This window comes from Primulina tabacum, chromosome 14, assembly GCF_025594145.1.
Source record: "Primulina tabacum isolate GXHZ01 chromosome 14, ASM2559414v2, whole genome shotgun sequence".
Taxonomy (NCBI): Eukaryota; Viridiplantae; Streptophyta; class Magnoliopsida; order Lamiales; family Gesneriaceae; genus Primulina; species Primulina tabacum.
This window is the reverse complement of record NC_134563.1, coordinates 37,519,230-37,540,088: the sequence shown is the minus strand read 5'-3', so window position 1 is coordinate 37,540,088 and position 20,859 is coordinate 37,519,230. Positions and strand designations below refer to the sequence as shown.

The 20,859-nt window shown below is 35.1% G+C and overlaps 4 protein-coding genes and 1 long non-coding RNA gene across 7 annotated transcripts; 3 read left to right on the top strand and 2 right to left on the bottom strand.

The window, feature by feature from the left end:
• Positions 1-5,046: 5,046 nt before the first annotated feature.
• LOC142524015 (protein SOB FIVE-LIKE 5-like) lies at positions 5,047-5,445 on the bottom strand. The gene has a single exon (XM_075627741.1). It carries the CDS (start codon positions 5,443-5,445, stop codon positions 5,047-5,049), a length of 399 nt encoding a protein of 132 aa, XP_075483856.1.
• Positions 5,446-8,218: 2,773 nt separating this feature from the next.
• LOC142524014 (uncharacterized) lies at positions 8,219-9,319 on the top strand. Its single transcript, XM_075627740.1, has one exon. It carries the CDS (start codon positions 8,219-8,221, stop codon positions 9,317-9,319), a length of 1,101 nt encoding a protein of 366 aa, XP_075483855.1.
• Positions 9,320-10,846: 1,527 nt separating this feature from the next.
• On the top strand, positions 10,847-13,425 carry LOC142524825 (exocyst complex component EXO70I-like). The gene is made up of 2 exons (XM_075628941.1): positions 10,847-11,778; positions 11,971-13,425. Exons 1-2 carry the CDS (start codon positions 10,996-10,998, stop codon positions 13,261-13,263), a joined length of 2,076 nt encoding a protein of 691 aa, XP_075485056.1. The 5' UTR covers positions 10,847-10,995; the 3' UTR covers positions 13,264-13,425.
• Positions 13,426-13,998: 573 nt separating this feature from the next.
• Positions 13,999-15,635, bottom strand: LOC142523647 (uncharacterized). 3 transcript variants are annotated; one of them, XR_012814800.1, is made up of 4 exons: positions 15,463-15,635; positions 15,045-15,255; positions 14,895-14,945; positions 13,999-14,186 (listed from the first exon to the last, which is right to left on the bottom strand). It is a non-coding gene; the product is annotated as an uncharacterized LOC142523647 (long non-coding RNA). The 3 variants fall into 3 exon arrangements; XR_012814801.1 differs by having other exon boundaries at positions 15,045-15,244; XR_012814799.1 differs by having other exon boundaries at positions 15,045-15,635.
• Positions 15,636-16,710: 1,075 nt separating this feature from the next.
• Positions 16,711-20,386, top strand: LOC142525624 (uncharacterized). Its single transcript, XM_075629954.1, has 4 exons — positions 16,711-16,898; positions 18,664-18,769; positions 19,041-19,090; positions 20,127-20,386. The coding sequence occupies exons 1-3, from the start codon at positions 16,789-16,791 to the stop codon at positions 19,053-19,055; spliced, it is 231 nt and encodes a 76-aa protein (XP_075486069.1). The 5' UTR covers positions 16,711-16,788; the 3' UTR covers positions 19,056-19,090; positions 20,127-20,386.
• Positions 20,387-20,859: the final 473 nt, after the last annotated feature.

Genomic DNA, 20,859 nt, shown 5'->3' with positions numbered 1-20,859 from the left:
TCTCGAACACGTACTTGATGATATCCATATCGAAGATCAATCTTCGAGTATACAGAAGTACCCTGAAGCTGATCAAATAAATCATCAATACGAGGAAGTGGGTACTTATTTTTTCACAGTAGCCCGATTCAGTTGCCTATAGTCGATACACATTCGCATAGTACCATCTTTCTTTCGAACAAATAAAATTGGAGCTCCCCAATGTGATACACTCGGTCGAATATATCCCTTATCGAGAAGTTCCTGTAATTGTTCTTTCAATTCCATAGGTGCCATGCGATAAGGAGCTTTAGAAATAGGCGCAGTTCCCGGTACAAGATCAATACTAAACTCAACTTCTCGATGAGGAGGAAACTCAGGAATCTCATCGGGAAATACATTCGGGAATTCTTTCGCAACAGGAATCTCAGATAAAGAATGTTCCTTTTTAGAGACATCAATAGCGTAGATAAGATAATCCTCATCTCCGCTAGTCAAAAGTCGAGACATTTCCAAGGAAGATACCAATGAAATTTTGGCTTGGGAACCCTTGCCATAAAAATTTCATTTGGGTCCATCAATCGGTCGAAATCGAACCGCTCTATGACAACAATCAACAGTAGCTCGATTTGCCATCAAGATATCCATGCCAACAATACAATCAAAGTCGTGCATTGGGAGGACAATCAAATTCAGAAATACCACATTATCCTCATATATCAATACACAATTATGCACAACGTTCTCAGACAAAATAATCTTCCCTGCTGGCGTGGCTATCGACAAAGTATCATACAACGGGGTACACTCAATATCGTGAGATGCAACAAATGCATGAGATATGAATGAATGAGATGCTCCTGTATCAAATAAAACACGTGCAGGATAATCGCAAAGCGTGCAAATACCTGCAATCACTCCACCAGGAGCTTCTCTCGCCTGATCCTCGGTCATGGCGTACACTCTCACTTGAGGAGGAACTTGGGCACTCTGACCACCCGGTCCTCGATATCGTGGGACACTCGACTGCTGAAAGGATGGAGCAGGAACAGTAGGTCTCATCATACTGGGGCCACCTCTAAATCCTGGCTGGGGTTGGGAAGAAGTCATACCCCTGTTCGGACATACTCTAGAGAAATGACCTTCCTGCCCACACTGATAACAAGTACCAAACATACCTCGACACTGCTCGATAGTATGTTTACCCCCACAATGGCTACAGTAAGGAGCAATCACAGGACTCCCTCTCTGAGATCCACTCGAACTCGAAAAAGACGAAGAAACAGTAACAGTCTTCTTGAACTTCTTACCTCTCGGCCGCAAAGTAGGCTGCTGAGCTGACACTGGAGGTGGAGGAGTATACTGTGGACCTCCTCGCCTAAGTCCAGCCTCGGCTGCCTTGGCTCGTTCAACTGCCTCTGCGTAGCTGGTAGGCAATCCAGAAACAACAAAGTATATAGAGCAGGATGTAATCCATTCACAAACCTGTTATATTTTGCCTTCGCATTCCCAGCTACGTGAGGTGCATACTTCAACATAGTAGAAAATTTCGAAGCATATTCTGCAACAGTCATCGTTCCCTGCTGCAGATTATTGAATTCATTCTCCTGAGCAGTATAATAAGAAGGAGGGGATAACTGCTCCAAAAATTGGACCTTGAAGACATCCCATGTGACTTCAATCCCGGCCTCTTTCAATCCAATCTCAGCGGCTTCCCACCAAGATTTAGCTCGGTCTTTCAACTGATAGAGAGCAAGTTTCAGTCTCCGAGCCTTGGAATACTCAACAATATTAAACAAATGCTCAATATCCTTCAACCAGGCCTCTGCTCTTTCAGTACTCTCAGTGCCAAAGAACCTCAGTGGTTTCAAATCCTGGAATTGAGCCATCACTACATCCATGGACAATCCTTCAAATTGTCCAACTATCCTCTCAGTACTGCTACTCGCAGTTTCATTTGTGGGATCCATCTACAAATCAAAAGATGAATATCACAATTCAATATCAATTTCATAATCTCATCATCTCATATCATCAATCTCATCAGATACTTACTCAAATCAAATCAAGTAAGAGCAAGTAATACAAATAAATCAAACACATGCGCACAATTCATTTGTGCCTATTCACGTGTACACAAGACTCAATCGAACATTCCCAGCTATGCTCTGATACCATCTAGTGTGTGGCCCTTAGCTCCTAATCGTTATTACAATGCACTTTGATTAGGGTTAACTAATTACAGCGGAAAACGAGTTTAAAATTTTCTTTACAATGAGCCCGAAATATTTCTTCTATAATTTAAATACTAAAAATAGTATTTCATCTCACATCATAAACATGCTCACACGAACTCAAAACCAATCATATACAAACAACTCATATCCTCGGGACATGCCCCGGTATATAAATACATATACATATTTACTGGGAACAAAACATAAATCTCAACTCAAACTGTGACTCTCTCCAGAAGTACCCTCTCCGGTCTCCTGATAACCTGGAGTACCTGCCATTGTCCACACACAAAGACAACAACAGCCCCCCTTGGGAGTGAGCAAAGCTCAGTATGGAACAACCAATCATATATACCACAGATATCTAAACAATGATATATGGTATGCAATGCATGTATGTCGTGGAGGTATCAGGTCAAATGCCCATCTACTGAGCACATGTCAGAATCAAACGAATCGCTATCAAATCAATGCTCGAGCTGGCACACCGGCCTCAATAAGGGATACTCGTATGATAGCGTCGACAAAACGCCATCAAATCTCAAATCTCATATCCAATCATCGGGGCCACTAATGTCTATGTTTTTAAGGGTCACATAATACCAAACATAGCATTGTGTTCACAAACCCCAGAATCCAATCAAATCATATCAGGGTATCCAAGGATCATAGCTCAACGTGCATGTCATGTATCGATGTATGCGTCAAACGATGTGTGTTAACAAAACATTTATTTTATACATCGATATCTCAATCTCAATGTCAAGTATGCCACATCAATCAACAAATAAGGCATATAGACACATATTCTCAATCCAATCAGTCAAATCAATCCAACATATATCATATAATACAGATACATGTCGTATGTTATCAGGTCGCAACATACCTCAATTCTTCGTTTCCAGTTGATGTAGCCTGAAGATATCAGTATAATACTTTATCTACATCAATAACATACTCATTCCAATCAATAACATAGTCCAAAATCATTAATATGAGTTTCAAATATCTTTTGAAACTTCAAAAATTCATATCAAATCATAATTCAATTCCGACTTCGAATATGAGTTTATTGTCGGTTATTCTACTACATATAGGAAATTCAATTTCAAATACATGCTATTCCAGCACTTTGATATTTAGAGCTGCTGGAACCAGAAGAAAATTACCTCAGACAGAAGCCCTCGACGCGAAGATCCCAAATATATAATTTATTTCGCGTTTAGACAGCGTTTCGAAGTCGATTCAGACGAAAGAAATCGAATTCCTTTCCTTTCTCTCGAAGTTGCAGTGAAGAAATGAAGAAAGAAAGAAAGAAAATTTCATCCTTATCACAACCGCACTCGCGCTCGGGCGGTAGAATTCTCGCGCCCGAGCGCGAGACATTCTGCCCCGAGTGTGAGTTGTGCCGCGCTCGGACGGTCAAACATTACCGCTCAGGCGCGGAGTGTTCTGCCCGAACACAAATTTTACATACCCTGGCGCTCGGGCGGTCACTTTCTACCGCCCGGGCGCCACATGTTCTGTACAAATATTGACTTTTGTACTATATTGGCGTCCGAGCTTCTCCACTCGAGCTCTTACAACGTCAACTCATATTCAATATTCATTTTCTCAATTTCATTGTTCATAATATACATCAATTGCATAATCACATATCAGATTCATGGATTATCGATAATCACATAGGATTTACGATAATATGATACACGGTCCTTAGAATTATAGTAGATGAACGCGTGATTCTAGTTTATCCCATGCGATTTACCCTCACCTACCAAAAGGGTGAACCCTGAATAATGAGATTTCCGTTTTGGGGGAAAAAATTTAGTTGAGTGGCACCAAGTTTATTGATTTCATCATAAGAATTGTCCCGTTTAAGTTCGTAAAGTACAGGTCAATAAGTTCTTGGCTAGGCTGGCTATTCTTATAATAGAAAGGTTTTATTCTCGTATAGGCATTTGCTTTATAATTATAATTAATCTACTATATTTGCCGTAGCCCACAAGTTGTAGTAATTATTGTGGATATGCTATGTTCTATTATGTTGGTCTTGTGTTTGTACTTGGATGAGCGATAATTTTATACTTGCTTTCATATTCATAATTATGGATTTTTTTCGTATTTAAATTAAATTCCATGATTAAATTATTCGTTGGTTTTTATATAATCGATATAGGATCACCGATGGAGCCTCTAAAGATTTTTTTTCTTTTTCCATTGTTTTGGCGTTAGTTTGGCTAGGTTTTATATTTCAGACTTGTTCCCTACTGAACGGACAGGAATAAATAACAGGTAGAAAATATTAATTACACTAAATTTCGTTAAATTAATGAAGGAGATCCATACAACAAAGATCCTTAAAATTCAACTGCCATTTCCATTAAAATTGTTCTATCCACTTCTTACTTACTGCTTCTTTCTTCCAACCAAAGTGCCTGACAAGTTACACAAAGGACGCAGTATAAAAACATTGTAAATATACTTCTCTTCCAACCAACAAAAATACTATTGACACACGAATCGGTGAAAATTACGCACTTGATTTCCCTTTTGTGGAAGATTTGAAGAACCCTGTGTGCTTCTTCGTAATTTGTTTGCCCTGAATGATTTTTAGAAAAAAAATATGAAAATAGTAACAGAAAATAAATATGACTACGCTGCATAAATAGCTCGAAAAAGTAACTTCTTACCAATAAATTTTCTAACGTTCCTAAACAACAAAGTGAAAAGTTGTTACTTACCTCAGCAGATAATTCCTGCAAAGTACCAACAAGATAAAATTTCAAAAGGGCAGATAGAAAATTAGCAAAACACATTGTTTCATCTATTTTCTTGAACTTGCCTTCGCGAAATGAGGAAGTGGGGAGGTGGCAGTATCATCAAGGCAAAAATTCTCTTGCTTTTTAACCCTCATCAGCTCTTTTGCTTTGCTCTTATTATTCTGCTTACTCTTTTTCTTATTTTCAGGCATTGGAGATTGATCATAATATCCATGAAACAACTGCAGATTCTTGCCACTGCCGGCATAGTTTTCGTATTCTTGGAACTGTGGAGGGCCTGATGATGCATCTGAAACCATGGATAAATCTTCATCTTCTTGATCTGGATTCTCATTTTTAACCAAAACCCTGGTGTATTTATCAGTGGAATTTGATGTTTGATCCAAGTACACAGTCCAACCTGATTCGCATCCACTACTGCATTCAGAATTCGATACATTCATCGCTTCTTTTAAGTGAAGAAGAGTGATATCTACTTGAGCTAGCTGTGTTTCTTCTAGTTTAATATGTATTTATAAGAAGAATTATACCCACACATACACAAACACACGAGACCAAATGTATCACACCATAATGCTAGATTATTTTTGTCTATGGCTCTGCACTTTTGCTCTGATATTATCTAATTTGAGAAGAATTAAAACTTGCCAGTTGTCTGGGTGATTGGTGGGGTTTGGGGTGGCGTTTGACATTTTCTGCGAGGTAAGTTGTAACAGTAAGCACAAAGGTAAGTCTAAAAGAGGGAGAAAGAAAGTGCAAAAATCGGATGATATTTTAGCAATTAGAAATATTAAACTTTCATATTAATTCCAAGCAGTGGCCGAGTAAGATATTCATTTTTATCCAGACTAGAATTTTCTAAAAACATAGTTGAACTAATATTAACAAATAGAACCCCGGACTACCGAAGCTAAAAGTTAACGTACCAAACTTTGAGAAGGTAATAAATTAAAACCCGAAATTAGATAAATTAATAGATAAAATGAAATAAAAAAGCATCCTCTCACCGGAATATTATATTTACGGTACATGAGAAACAGGAACGGTAGTATATATTTCTTAATTACTAAATGTTACGCCAAATTAAGTCGAGGAACTTGTCATTGCCAGCATAATCAGCTCGAACACAGCTCCAAGAGGCAGCCAGCCGGACGTAGATCTTATTATTATTATTATTATTATTATTATTATTATTATTATTATTATTATTATTACAATTATTGTTATTATTTGGTGTGTGCTCAAAAAATAATTATAATATGCTCAATTTTCAAATATAGAAAATTTTGCACCAGCATGCTGCTGGTAAGCTTCGTACTTTTTATTTTTATTTTTATTTTTGTTGCATAGTTGGCTATTTAAATATACCTCGTTTCCTATATCTATTACATATTACACTGCTTAAAAGGGACATTAATTAAAGAGGAGGCTTGGTACGTATATATTAGCAATGTAGTATTTGTCTTATTTTGTTTACTACAATATATACATTTTGAAGTCATAATCAAATAGCTCACAAATAAAAATACATTTACCATGTGTTAGTATTGTGTCCAGTCAAATATATATATGATTCATTTACAATGTGTTAGTATTTTGTCAAGGCAAATATTATATGTCTCGTCTCAATTAAGCAGGTTACGTGGATTATGGAATATGTATTCAATAAAGTTTTTTTAAAAAGAATTATTCGATTGAGTTTTGATATGATATTGAACGTAATATTTGATATTATTGACATATTCAATGTTGTATCGACATATCGACGAAAAAGAATTGAAATTGTAAAAATATAAATTGTGTTGATAATAAAAGTAAATTACGATATTATAATGAGAAAAATTTATTAGATCAATTTTGTAATTTTTCTTATATCTTACTATATTAATAAATTTGGACATAATAGAAAGTTTTGGTATATTGTCTATTTTGGCTTTTGCTTTTTGGTTTTTTTTTTTTTTTAATTCATCGATCATTTCTCAAATTTGCAGTTTACCCCTTCTATTTTTTCCTTTTTTATTTTATTATTTGAAATTACAATTTATTCTCTCGTTACTTTTTATTATTATGATATAGCTCCATTTAAATATAATTATTTCATATTATAGCATGATCATTCATTACCTTTTATCATTATGAGATTATCCATATTTGAATAATATAAATCAAATTAATTTAAAATTTTATACAAATAAGTATAATATTAGTGCAATAATATATATTATATATCATATAGGCATTTGTCTTTGTGATGATACTTCTTAGCTTTATCCCAACGAATCCCCGTCCAGGTTAATTTATCTCGAAGCGTTTACAAGATTCCCGGTCCTTTTTAGGAAGAATTGATGGGCAAAATGTCATCATCTTTTCACAATACTATAACATTTTAATGCGTGAAATTACACATTTCATATGGTGACAAAATATTTGGTATTTCCTAATAAATTAAAAATCTTGAAGAAGCTGCCCAAGTGGTGACGTGGAACAAGGGAATATCAGACGTTAGCCAACCAAGCCGTTGATAGGTGTAGGCATGCATGCACCCCAATGCCCACACGCGTTGCTGCACAAATAAAGAGCTCTCCCTTTTCTTTTAATGGTGCAACGAAATCGATCTGTGCCACCGCTTGATTGGTAATACAACCCCGGCCCCTAGCTAGCTCTTTCTTTAATTATTGTAAATCCATCTGATCTTAAATGCCAATAAAATATATTGAACATTTTTCGTCCTAAATGGGGACTATTGATCGATCAAAAAATAATATTTGGATTGATATAAATTTTTTAAATATTAAGAGTGTATGTATATACATACATATATGTGGAATGAATGCTTTGATTTTAGAATAATTTATTATAATTTTATGATGGAATTATGTTTTTTAAGGGAAATAAACCAATAGAGAGGCCCTTCATTAAGTTCCTTTTATTGGTTCTCTTTTCACACACACACAGATTATATGCATGCATGTATTGACTTCCCACATGTCCTTATCTCTTACATTCTTAAACACGTACCCACCGTACACCTCCAAGTGTCAACTTTACTTGTCATTTTACTTCATGTTGCCGTTTTCTCATTCGTCATTCTTCTTCTTATAATCCCCTCACACTATTCATCACTTCACACTCCACCTGATCTCCTCCTCCTTCCCGATCCCTTTGAGCGAGCAAAAACGTACGCAAGATTAATTTTGGTCATTTTTTGATTAAAAAATGATTCAAACAATTAATCCTTATGCCTCTGCAAGAACTGCTGAAATCATGTCTAGGTATAGGCCTATCGCTCCAAAGCCTGAAGCCACTTCCATTAATTCTCTGGCTGAGAATAGTGATTTTCAAAATGGAAGTGAGAAAGAGAATTCCGGCGCCATGCCGCAGAGTATAAGAAAGTCTGCTTATTTGAGGGATGTGTGGGCCCATCTCCAAGCCCGGCCGACACGGACGCGGAAGCGGGGCCGGAGCGCCGCCTTTCCGCCACCACCTATGAAGAGATCGAGGAGTAGTTTCCAGGGGGTTTCTACCTCTTTTAAGGTTACAAATTTGCCCGCTAAAAACTTGTCCGTGCATGGATTTTCTCATACGCCGAATGGATTTTCTCTAGTGCCGATTAACTGCGGCCTGGACGCGGCCGTGGCCACCCTGGCTGAGTCGGTGGCGCTTCCTCGTATCCACTACACTGCCGCTGACCCGACCCAGATCCCGGTGATTGGGAATGAGGGAAAAGATCACGCTTGCAGGAAAGCAATAGATTTGAACGTGAATGCCGAGGAAGGTCCTAAAGAACTAGATTTCATGCCACAACTGAAGCAGCCGGTGAAGTCAAATATCATCATGCCTCAGCCTGTTCGACCCATCGGATCCATCATTGTCGTGAAGAACATCGTACACTCTACAGGTATGCACGCTGCCACTGCAAAGCGGCCGGAGGAGGTGGAGAAGGAGATCGAGGGGGATACAGTACCGGCCATTATATCCGATTCTAACAATAAAGTGAGAATCGCAAATGCTGCATACAAGGAGATGGTAGGCCAGCCCGAATGCTGCTGGCTGGACTGCATAGCAGCGTGCAGCGGCGGGTGCAAAAGAATTGGTGGTGAGGTTTTGCTTCAGTTCTGTGGGGATTCAGAGGTGAAGATTATGTCGATGCATGGATTCACAAGCCAAGTTAAGATTGTTTGGGAGAGTGAAGGGAAGAGGAGCTGTTTCAATGGTTTCTGTGATGTAGTGAAAGTTGGATTTGAGGAGAAAAACTGCAGGTTTTTATGGAGGTTTCATACAAGTGAAGCACCCAAAACTGATTCGGATGATATTTGAAAATTCCAAAGTGAAAAAAAGTATTTGTATATTAGAATAGGCAATATATAATCAATCACCTTGGTCTATTTAAATAATCTTTATGTTATTGCCCTTGTTGTATAAGATTTGTGTATTTTAATTATTGATTGATATATTATTACATATATATGCAGCATTTGGATTAATCTTCGTCCCCTATTATGTATATATATTCTGCATTTTTATTTTCTTAAACAGCTTATGTGGAATAATATATACATGACAAACAGATATTAATAAATAGTATTTATTTCAAATTAACGATGTGGTTGGTAACTTACGATCCTTAATTAATTAATGAAATGAAATTAATTTTTTAAAATTATAGTAAAAAACTGAAAAGACATGGGATAAAATTTATAAAATACGAAAAAAAAAACTTGATTTGAGAAATATGAAAATGCGACATAAATTAAAATGAAAGAAATCAACGATTAGTTTACGAAATAATATTTTTACATTACAGAAACTGATAGATTTAATACAATTTAAATTATTTATTTTCCAACACATACACACGCGTGACACACGTAAATATTTTATCACTCATTTATAAATTACGATATGATATAATCCAATTTCTTGTTTGATTATATTGAATGTAATTCGTTTGGTATATGATGGGATATAAATCAATGGGAATTTTTTTTATTTTTTTATTTTGATTTAAGCTGTAGAAGCTTTAATATATTTTACAAAACACATGTATTGAAATACACAGTAGATAGATATCACTGTCGATTAATTTACTGCGTGTTTGTTTAAAAAAATAATCATCCCAAAAGTATTGAATTATACAAAGTTAATCTAATGTCTATTTTTTTTTTAAAAAAAAAAAACAATCATCCCAAATTAATGAAATATACAAAATATCTTTATTTTTTTTTACAAAAACACGCACAATAAGGTCTTTTTTTAAAAATAAAAAATACATCATTTTCGAATCGTTTTCTTGTTAAATAATAATGACCATGAATATAATTAATATTTTGATAGAAACTTCGATAAATTTATTAATGTTAATAATGTATTGTTCCCCGTCAATCTCTATGCATTGGACTAATTCGAAACATATCCAGCCGTCGCATTTGGATTCTTCGAATTCCTTAAATATCCTTTTTAATTCACACAATAATATGCCATATGCTCTTAATTTATATCGAAACCGAGAATCATAGGAAACATCCTTTCGTCCTCTTCCGATATTCTAAAATCTCCTTAATTAGAGTTTGAGGTTAATAGATAATACACTAAATTTATATGAAAACTTGAATTATATATATATATATACACACACACACACACACACACTCTCGTCGCTTATGCCATTACGCTACATATTCTATGTTGATCTTTTATCTTCTTGTTATACGCTGTTCAACACAGTAAATCATTCTCTCTAAAAATTGCAAATTTGGACGGCAAGTGCAAGTATTTGGTCACATTTCACACACTTTTTTAAAAATGACTATGTAAAAAATTAAAAAATAGAGTCGATGTAGGCTTTTTCTATGGACTGCATGACTTGCAACCTATTTGTTCAGGGGAAAAAAAACCTATAACTAAGGGTCAAAGACTATAATTTAGCCAAAACTTATATGCCTTCCCTTCCATAAAACCAAATTTTCACACGCATAAACTTGCCCTTCCCATTAATGGATCAAAGAAGCGAAGATGACCCAATTTTAATCAAGCTCCAGACAGCTTGTTCTGATCTTAAAACCCTCCTCAAATCCTCTGCAAATATGGATTCAACTTACCAAAAAATGGATGAAAATTTTGAGTCAATTCTAGAAGACCTAAACATGGCCTCAAGAAGAGTAGCTCCACTCCAATCCCTCTCCATTGCCACCAAAGCACTCAACACCCGCATAAACCGAGCCATTTCTCCAGCCCTGTCGCTCCTAGAGAGCTTCAAACTATTCGAATGCCTCCAACAGAAACTTCTAGAAATAGCCTCTAAACTAATCGCAGAGAAAGAATCCACTGAACGACTAGAGAGACTGATCGAGTATGTGGACTGTGTCAATAAGTTAAACGAATCAATCCACTCCATCAGTCAAGAAAGTGAGTCTGCCATTCAAAAACTTCAAGAAGTTGTTGAATTCTTGAGTAGGACCAAGGCCACGGATCATTACAGGACAATACGGTTAAGGGAGACATTGAACACCCTTAAGGCGCTATATGAAACCGAGGTGGATTCAATGAAGTTCGATGGTTTGCTAGATGAGGCATTGTTGAATTTGCAGGATGAGTGTGAGAGTTTGCTGCAGAAACTTAGGCATCAGAATCTTGGTGAAGGAAATGGCAATGATAAAAGCGAAATAGAGGTGAAGAATACATTGGGGAGTGATTTGGAGATTGCGGTGCTCAGAAAAATTTCTGAGAGTTTGGCTGCAAATGATTGCTTGGATATATGCATCGATATATTTGTAAAGGTTAGAGTAACTTTCTTTCTAGTTCATTTCCTTAATGCTCACTAGGTTGAGGTGAAAGTTGAAGTTTACATAAAAAAATGTCCTCTTAAATCCTGTTATAGATGATAAATGTACTGTTGCGTTTGATTATTATCCAAAATTTTATCATAAAAATCCATTCTAAAACAGCTCTTTTTCCTTGATGTTGCACAGGTAAGATACAGAAGGGCGGCCAAGGCATTAATGAGACTTAGCCCAGATTACCTAAGAACCTACACACCAGAAGAAATTGATCAGATGGAATGGGAGAGTTTAGAAACAGCAATTGCTCTTTGGATCCAACACTTTGAGCTTGCGGTCAAGGTAGTTTTCGTATCTGAGAAGAACCTCTGCAAACGTGTCTTAGGAAACATCATGGGGGGAATGGTGTGGCCAGAATGCTTCATAAAGATTGCAGACAAAATCATGGCAGTCTTCTTCCGATTTGGAGAAGGTGTTGCAAGAAGTAACAAAGAACCCCAGAAGCTGTTTAAGCTATTAGACATGTTTGATTCATTAGAAAAGCTCAAACCTGAATTCTCAGAGATTTTTGAATGTGAATCTGGAGCGGATATATGCTCACGATTTAGAGAACTCGAAAAACTATTAGTTCATGCTTCAACAAGAGTTTTTTGGGAATTTGGGCTTCAGATTGAAGGGAATAGTGATGGTTTACCTCCACCAAAAGATGGATCAGTTCCTAAACTTGTTAGGTATGCCATCAACTACCTCAAGAATCTTGCAACGGATAGTTACAGTGCGCCAATGGCTAAAGCACTCAAGACTGAGCAGTTATGGAAAGTGGGCATACTATCAAATCTAGAAAACGATCAAGATTTGCTCAAAGATGCCATTTCTAATGTCATGGAGGCCATCAAACGAAACATCGAGTCCAAGAAATGCCGTTACAAGGACAAAGTACTTGCTCAGATATTTGCTATGAACACCTATTGGTATATCTACATGAGGACTCGAAATGTGGAGCTTGGGAAGCTATTAGGAGAGCCGTATATGAAGAAAAGATACCGACAAGTTGCTGAAGAATCGGCTTATTTGTATCAAAAGCAAGCATGGGGTTCTTTGATCAAATTTCTGGACATAGAAGAGATGAAGAAAATGAATAACAAAGATGGAATTGGAGCTCTAGTGAGGGATAAAATGGAAGCTTTCCTGGTGGGATTTGAGGAAATGTGTCAAAGGCACAAGAATACTTACAATATCGTTTCTGATGCTGATTTAAGGGATCAGATGAGGCAGGCTTCTGTTAGGTTAATAGTGCCTGCATACAGTGAGTTTTTCGACACTTACTCATCACTTCTGCTGCAGGTCAAGTCTCATCTTTCCCCCGATACGATAGAAGGATTGCTGGTGCAAATTTTTGAAGATGATGATCAAGGAACAGATGGAAAGTCTGAGCTAGCACGTCTGCAATCGAGCAGGTCTGAGCGAAGATTCCCAACTTCCTGAGCTTGATAACAGTTATTTATAAACAGAGTTATTTAAGTATATTATAGCAACCAGCTCTTGAGATATTGTATGTAATCACGATCTCACAACGAGAGACATTTAGATAAGCAATGACGAATATGTACTATGTAATTCGAATGAGGCATAAGGACATGCTTTTGAGTTAATGACTATAATAATAATAATAATAATAGTAATAATAATAAATTTTGTTTGAATCTACTTTTTTTCAGTTGGTATTTTTTGAAATAAAGCCATATTTGTAAATAGTTTCTGACAAAATTCTGTTATCTAATTAACTACAACTAGGAAGATTGGAGCCCACGTTGGTGATGTGGTGCCTAAGATTATAAATTTTACAAGTGATCAGAAAAGATGACAGAAACTAATTATTTTGTAATTACATCACAGAGTATTATTAATATTTAATTTTTATTTAAAAAATAAATACAGAATTAAATTTAAGTTTATCAACTCAATTCTCATACTATGTTTTATTTTTAGAAGCCGAAAACCAAACATAAATCTTTAGTCATCAATTCCACTTCTTAAGCAAAAACCAAGAAACAGTTCCGATTTTAGTTTTCGAGTTGTAATTCTACTTCCGATTCACGGTTCAAGAAAACTGTAGTCGAGTCTAAACAACACAGTTTACCATAATTATCATCTTCTCATGAGCATGTGTGAACCGGAAATTATGAAAAAAAGTATCAATTTCTTTTTTCAAGTTGAACGAAGGAGGTGGAAAATCACATACAAGTTAGAGAGCCAAATGGCTCTTGACTGTAGTGCTGTTTATACCAATATATCATATAATATAATTCAATATCTGAGAATCGATAAGTTATCGAAATTTATGAGTTCTGTCTTCGTTGAGATGATATAAATCTTCTTCGACCAATAGCTAGCCACCACCATTTCCCCTGCTTCATTAAGAAGTCCCCCATACACCTCACCAACATACATTACACATATACCGTTGCCCCTCAATTTGATTCAATCCATTCATAAAACGAAGTAAAAGGAAGAAAAAACATTAATACAAACTAAACCAAGAAAACAGAATCAATTAGCATCCTTTTTCAGATTTTTTTGGATTGGAAGCTTTAGCCATGGTCAAGAAGAAAATGAAAGCTAAGCCAATTCGGTGTTCCACTCCAAAGTGATTAAAAAAAAACGAACACGATCACTTCCAAAAACAGCACAAAAAAGCCGTGTAGATAGAAGTTCATACGAATTTCACGTTCTTTTAGCTTAGTTACGAAACAGAAAACAAGAAATCACTTTTGATTCTTGAATATGATTTGTTGCTAAGTTTTGCATCATTTAGGAATTTTTAGCTTCTATTTACCTGAATAAGACTTGTTAGCTAAATTTTTTAAGTCGATTGTAATTTATTATCACTATCAAGAAACTCTTACCACACAGAAAATAAGGAATGTTAGGTCACAATCAAGCAACTTTTGCACCCAATGGTGCCTAAAGAAAGTAACTACTCATATGAAATAAATCGTCATATCTATCGAGTGGTTTTAATTGCTATAAAGTAAGTTTTATCCTTAAAAAAAGTAAGCCAATATTCAAAGTTTCCAAGTCCGCCGCTGCATATAAAAACTGTGAGAGTTACTGACCTTTTAGCTTAACCAGGAAAGATTCTGTGACATTTAAATTACTCTTCTTTCCTGCAATCAGAAAGAAGCATGGTGAATTCTTCGCTTGAGTTCAAATACAAAAATTTAAGTGTCTCGATTCGAATTGAACAATCATTCTTGACTACCAACCTTGAAGCGTTTTCTCCGCAAATCATCAGAGATAAACCGAGAGGCTTGCGACCCATATCTATATGCTTGATTTCTGTTATTTATTGATCCTGTCACCGGCATCCATCTTTTATCTTCTACTTGGCTTCTTGAATTTTGAAAGAAGCTATTCTTGTCCCAAGTTACTTCGTAATCAACCCTCAAGCGTGATTCTTGCTGCGCTAATGACTAACTTCATATCACAAATAACTTATTTAAATGTCATTAAGTCAGTGTATCTTAATCCTCTAATTGTTTAGATGAGTATATTGCCATATTATACCATTAAACATGCCACCCAAATATCTGGTCTGATTGGAGTTCAGGAAAGGGGAATGACATCAAATAAGTACACCAGAGGTTGAAAATAATAGCTTAAAATCGGAAGATAGTGGGGTACCTTGACTATGGAGCGGCCACATAGAACCATTAAAGCATTATAAAATTCTGTGTGACCTTAATTTGAACCGAACAACAATCTTAGAACTAGGTCCCCACCATCTTCAACCTCATCCTCAGCTCTATCATTGTCCTCAGTAACCTCAAGATTCCTGTAGAAAGAACGGACCACCCCTGCCTTCTTTGGCCTCGGGTCTTACACATGGAGTTAAGCACTATGATAGTCTTGTCTTCTTCATCAATCTTGATAACAATAAAATTATAAATTTTTATACAATTTTTAATCTTATATACGAATATAAGATATTTCAAATGGTTGGATCTTATCTAAAATCTTTTATTATTTCAGTCACCACAATCACGTTGGGTTGCATCTCCATCAGATGTGGTTAAAATTAAAGTCAATGTTGCCGTGATCCTTGATCTTCCTTCTTTTGGTGTGGGTTTTGTTGCACGAGATGGATTTGTTTGCACAGACTCGTTGTTGTTCCATGATATTCTCACCTCATCTTATTGACGTATATGTTGTCCATACGTGTGTTTTAATGGCTTTGTGCTTTCAATGGTAAGCCTGCATTTTGGAACCTGATACTGCCAATGTAGTTCATGCATTGACAAGATCTCACCTCTTGCTTTGGAAGCACCAGTGGTTGCATCAATTAGGCACTTTTTGTCCACTTCATTAGGGGATTATTATTCGACGTTGTCAACGTATAACTAACACAAATAACTCATTTTTTTCATTATTCAAGATCTTCATCGATGACAACATCTGAATTACATCAATGTTTGTCCTATAAAGATTGGTTCTTTTGTCTGTAATGATATGACTTTTGTAAATCTTGGTATTTTGAAATCAAAGGGAAATCTACTTAAAAAAAATATATTATTCTAAACATTAGATTTTTTCACTCGATGGATCGTAGCCCTTCATTTGGTTTGGAACCGTCTCATTTTTTTGGAACCACACACCAATGGTATATGCTACACCGAATGAAACACACCTAACATATAATTTCTTTAACTTTTAAGTGAATTTATTCTAAAAAAATTCGATGAATTTCCAAACTAACTTTGATGGAAAAAATAATAAATGATTATATTGTAATTTTTCATATTTTAAAAAATTTATTAATTTTTCACAATTTATTAATTATTTATGCCTATGTATTGGACCAAATGATTAAATTAATTTTTTTTTAAAAAAAAAACAGACAGCCCGTCAAAACCCGAATTAAGGACTAACCATTGCAGCATTGCTCCATTTACACGTTATATTTATAAAAATTATATATAATCAAATGGACAGGAGAAGAGAACTGGAGAGATGGGTTGCTTCGCTTGCTTCGATGGAGGGAGTAAACAAAGGAGAAGGGAAGAAGAGCGTTTGGCCTCTGAAGAAGCCCGCGCTAAAGCCGCTGAAGCTGCTCAGAAAAGGTACACTTTTTATGCTTTTCTTTGCGTTGAACGTTGATTAGTTTACGATTTATTTATTATTGCTGATATCGAATCGGAATACGTTTTCGCGAGGGAAGATGTGAATTGTGCCACAGTTGATCAATACCGTTCGTGTGTCTCAGGGCTCATTTCGGTATTGTCTGGTTTGTGGTTGTATTTGCTGGGTGTAGGTATCAGCTTGTTCTGTTGTTTTTTCATATTTTCTGGGAAACAAGATGGGATTTGCGAGGATTGATATTTTTCTCATGATAAATAAATTGAACTCGTGTAATCGATTCAGCCGTGGCATCTAATTAAAACATTTAAAATTTCATTTCTAATTTTTCGAAAAAGATTTAATTTCTAATTTTCAATTTATTCAAATTTTCTGAGTGTGCATTATTGTTAATTGTTAAGATGTCGCATCGATGATAATGGACTGATACAGTGCGAGGCTATGAGCTATTCTAAGCTATTGTAAAGGGGATAAGACTAGGCATAGAGAAAATCACCAAGTCTGAGATACTTTTCTCTCCATGCACTTGTGGAGAATCCAATAATCTTCTGAAGTTTGCATGAAATTGTACTTGAGAAATAATAATTTTTTATCTTGGAATTGGTACAAAAAAGGATAATTCAGTTGACATTTCATTGTGGGGGGATAGATTTACTAATTTGAGCTCAAAATCAAATTAGATGTTCTTATTAGATCTTATTCTCTGTAGATCTCACCTAGAAACAAACTTGTGGAACACAATAATTGGTTTGTTTCCTAGGCAAATTCTATATGGAGGGTCGTACTACAATAGGCGAGGATTCTAAATAGTTTTATTTTCATGGTCATGTAAATTCTGCAAACTTACATGAAGGTAAAAATCAGATGCATAATATCCTTACTCGATAAAGTTCAAAAATTCTAATAATCAAACTATCAAAGAGAGAGGTAAGAAACTTGACTTGGAGATACTTATGGAGTTCATAGGTTTATATGTTTTCCTCTCTTAGTACTGGACTGAAAGTTTTGTTTTCCTTGACCACCACCTTCCTTTCTGAAAGGTCTACATGCCATGTGGGCTCGTGTACTTACCTAGGTGGCTGTTTGAGCAACGTCTTGTACGATTAAAGACTTTTAACTTATAAGAGCTTATAAAATAGACAGAAAGGAGTATGAATAACCTTTAGGAAGATCCATTTTGATGCATTTTGTGGATTATTTGAGGATTGAAAACAATTGGGTTTTTTGTGGTAACTGAGAAGCATCTGTAATTAAGCAGGACTGTTTTCGGTACGTTATGATGGCAGATAACTCTGTTTGTGCATTGTTTACCTATGTACATATTTCCCAGGCCCCTGTACTTATTAATAAAATTGGAAATTATGCATATGAAGTTTGATGAGATGCATCTGAAGATTTGACACATGTTCTTCTTCTTTAAGCAACTAGAATATCTGGATAATACATGTGTTTCCATATTCATGCTTCTCAGTTGGCTAGCTTAAAGAAGTGAAAAACCTGGCAATCTTGTATCGTCTTTTCCAGTTTCCTTTGTTCATAATTCTCTCCTACGATGTGCTCTTTATATTTCAAATTCATCTATAGTTCTACTGGCTTCTTGACTGTTAAACTAGTTGTGCTTGTAACCAGCTCATCAGCCAGCTATCTGGCACATCTTTATGTTCCTCTCCTGCACAAGCAAGTAATTTGATGTCTACTGTATTCTCTTGTTAACTCGGCATGACATGCTTGTTCCTGCTATGAATGCAGGCAAAAACAATTTGAGCAATCTGCAGCAGGAAGAGCTGCAAAAGCACAGCTAGCAGCTGCTGCAAAACAAAAGGCTAATACTAATCAAGGCGAACCAGTTCTTAAGGTATAAATATATCTGTAAATCTTTTTCTTTTCGCTGTCATAGTTGCACGGATTACATTTTACCATATTCTTATTTTCTCTCAATTTTCTGTTTATGTTGCGTTTGAAATTAATGGTTAAGATGTTCAAACAGTTTTATTTTCCTTTCGATAATTGCTTAAACATTTTCTACTATATTTGCGGAATACTGGACTTCGTCCTTTGGTGTGCACTTGTAAAAGAATGATGATGTTCTGGTAATGATACACCAATTTGATCTTATTCGGTTGCAGTGGCAGATGGGATGAGGTTACTCTTATTACCTGAATTCAAACTGCACAATGTAAGTGTTCTCAGTTTTTATTTTCGCAATGTATTGGACCATCTTCTTGTCTTTTGCAAACTTTAATGACTACTAGTTATTCTGCACACGCGATGCGTGTGTGTACAATTTTTTTTATCATTATCGATGGACTAAAGTGAAATTTGACAAATTGTGGAGGGACTAAATTGATATTTGAATTATTTAAATAAAAGAAATAAAAATAAAAGTGTGTGTTGAAATTGAAAACAAAAAACAAAAAACAAAAGTGTAATATGGGTAAAATTGGAAGATTGTGTGTTGAAATTGAGAAAAAAAAAAAACAAAAAACAAAAGTGTAATATTAGTATCATATAAGGGTAAAATTGGAAGAAAAAGTTAGTGTCCTCTTTAGGTAGTTATTATCATGTCCTCACACTTAATAATATAGTATAGAAGTATAGATAATATAGTATAGTATAGAATTTTAGTAGAGTATCTATCTTATATCCCACAATGATGTGTAACCACGTATTCCATGAAAATACTATAAATCATAATGAAACTTCAATTTACAATAAATAATCTGAAGTGTTCTTGACAGTGGTAATTGAATGCGTAGGCATTCCTTAATTACAACTGAGTCCGAATGTGTCATGTATTAGAAATTTGAGCAAATTATATATAGTACAAATGCCAATTCCACATGATTTTCTCATGTCAGGAGCCCTTCTGAAAAAGTCGACAAGCAAGCGATCTATCTTGCTATCCTTCTGAAATACTCGACAAACTAGTGATCTTCATTATCTTCAACAAATTTTTTCAAAGAACTCCTAAAATCTTGTAGCCTAACAATATATATGTTTTCTCCAAATTTACAAGCCAACCAAAAACACAATCCGACAGTTTTCTAGATTATCCCTTATGTGTTGTAATGAAGATGTAATTTTTTAAGTTTTGATATTTAAACCAAAATAACATATTTGTCGCTTAACCAAGCAATGCATACGCAGAATTAGTAGTTTAGAATTATACATGGGCTTTTTAGTGTGCACAATACCTTAATTTTTTCTTGCAGATTCTGGAGCAAGTGCGCATCAACTGGGGATAATAATCGGCATGAAACGTGTGAAAAGAACTAAAAATAAAACTGAATTGTTTGATTTCCTCATATATGTAAATTATTTTCATAATCACAAACCATTTTCCATTCTAGATTACGATCATTAATGAATAATTTAACTTATTATTTGTCTTCGATTGTAAAGTTGTGAGAAAAAGTTTATGTAAATAACCCTACCTTGTGTCGCGATTTACAGCCTTTGTTCTGGATCTCAAGTACAGAAAATTTTGTCTTTTTTTAAAAATTCTGAACGTTTAGTAGCATTTGATGGAATAATTTAATTTATAATTGAATTTGTTTTTGGTGCATTTGAAATTAATCAACAATCACTAATTCATGTGTCATTTTACTAAAAATTAATTTTGGAAAAAAATTTCTGCAAACAGTCAAATTTTAGTTTGTATTAGGGTTAAACTTTTATTTCCAAACCGTTCTTACTTTTGGTTCTCACTCATTTATATATATATATATATATATATATATAGTTTTAATATGGTATATAGTTTTAATATGGTGCACACCTACCGTGCACACCTATGTGAGCACCGATGAGATGTCACTCACTCATTGGATGCACAATTTTTCTATATTTCATCACATCCAATTGGTGATTACAATTGCTCTGAATTTTTTAAAATGTAAATTATATATATACATTATAAAAAAATCTCCAAAATATTTAAAAAAT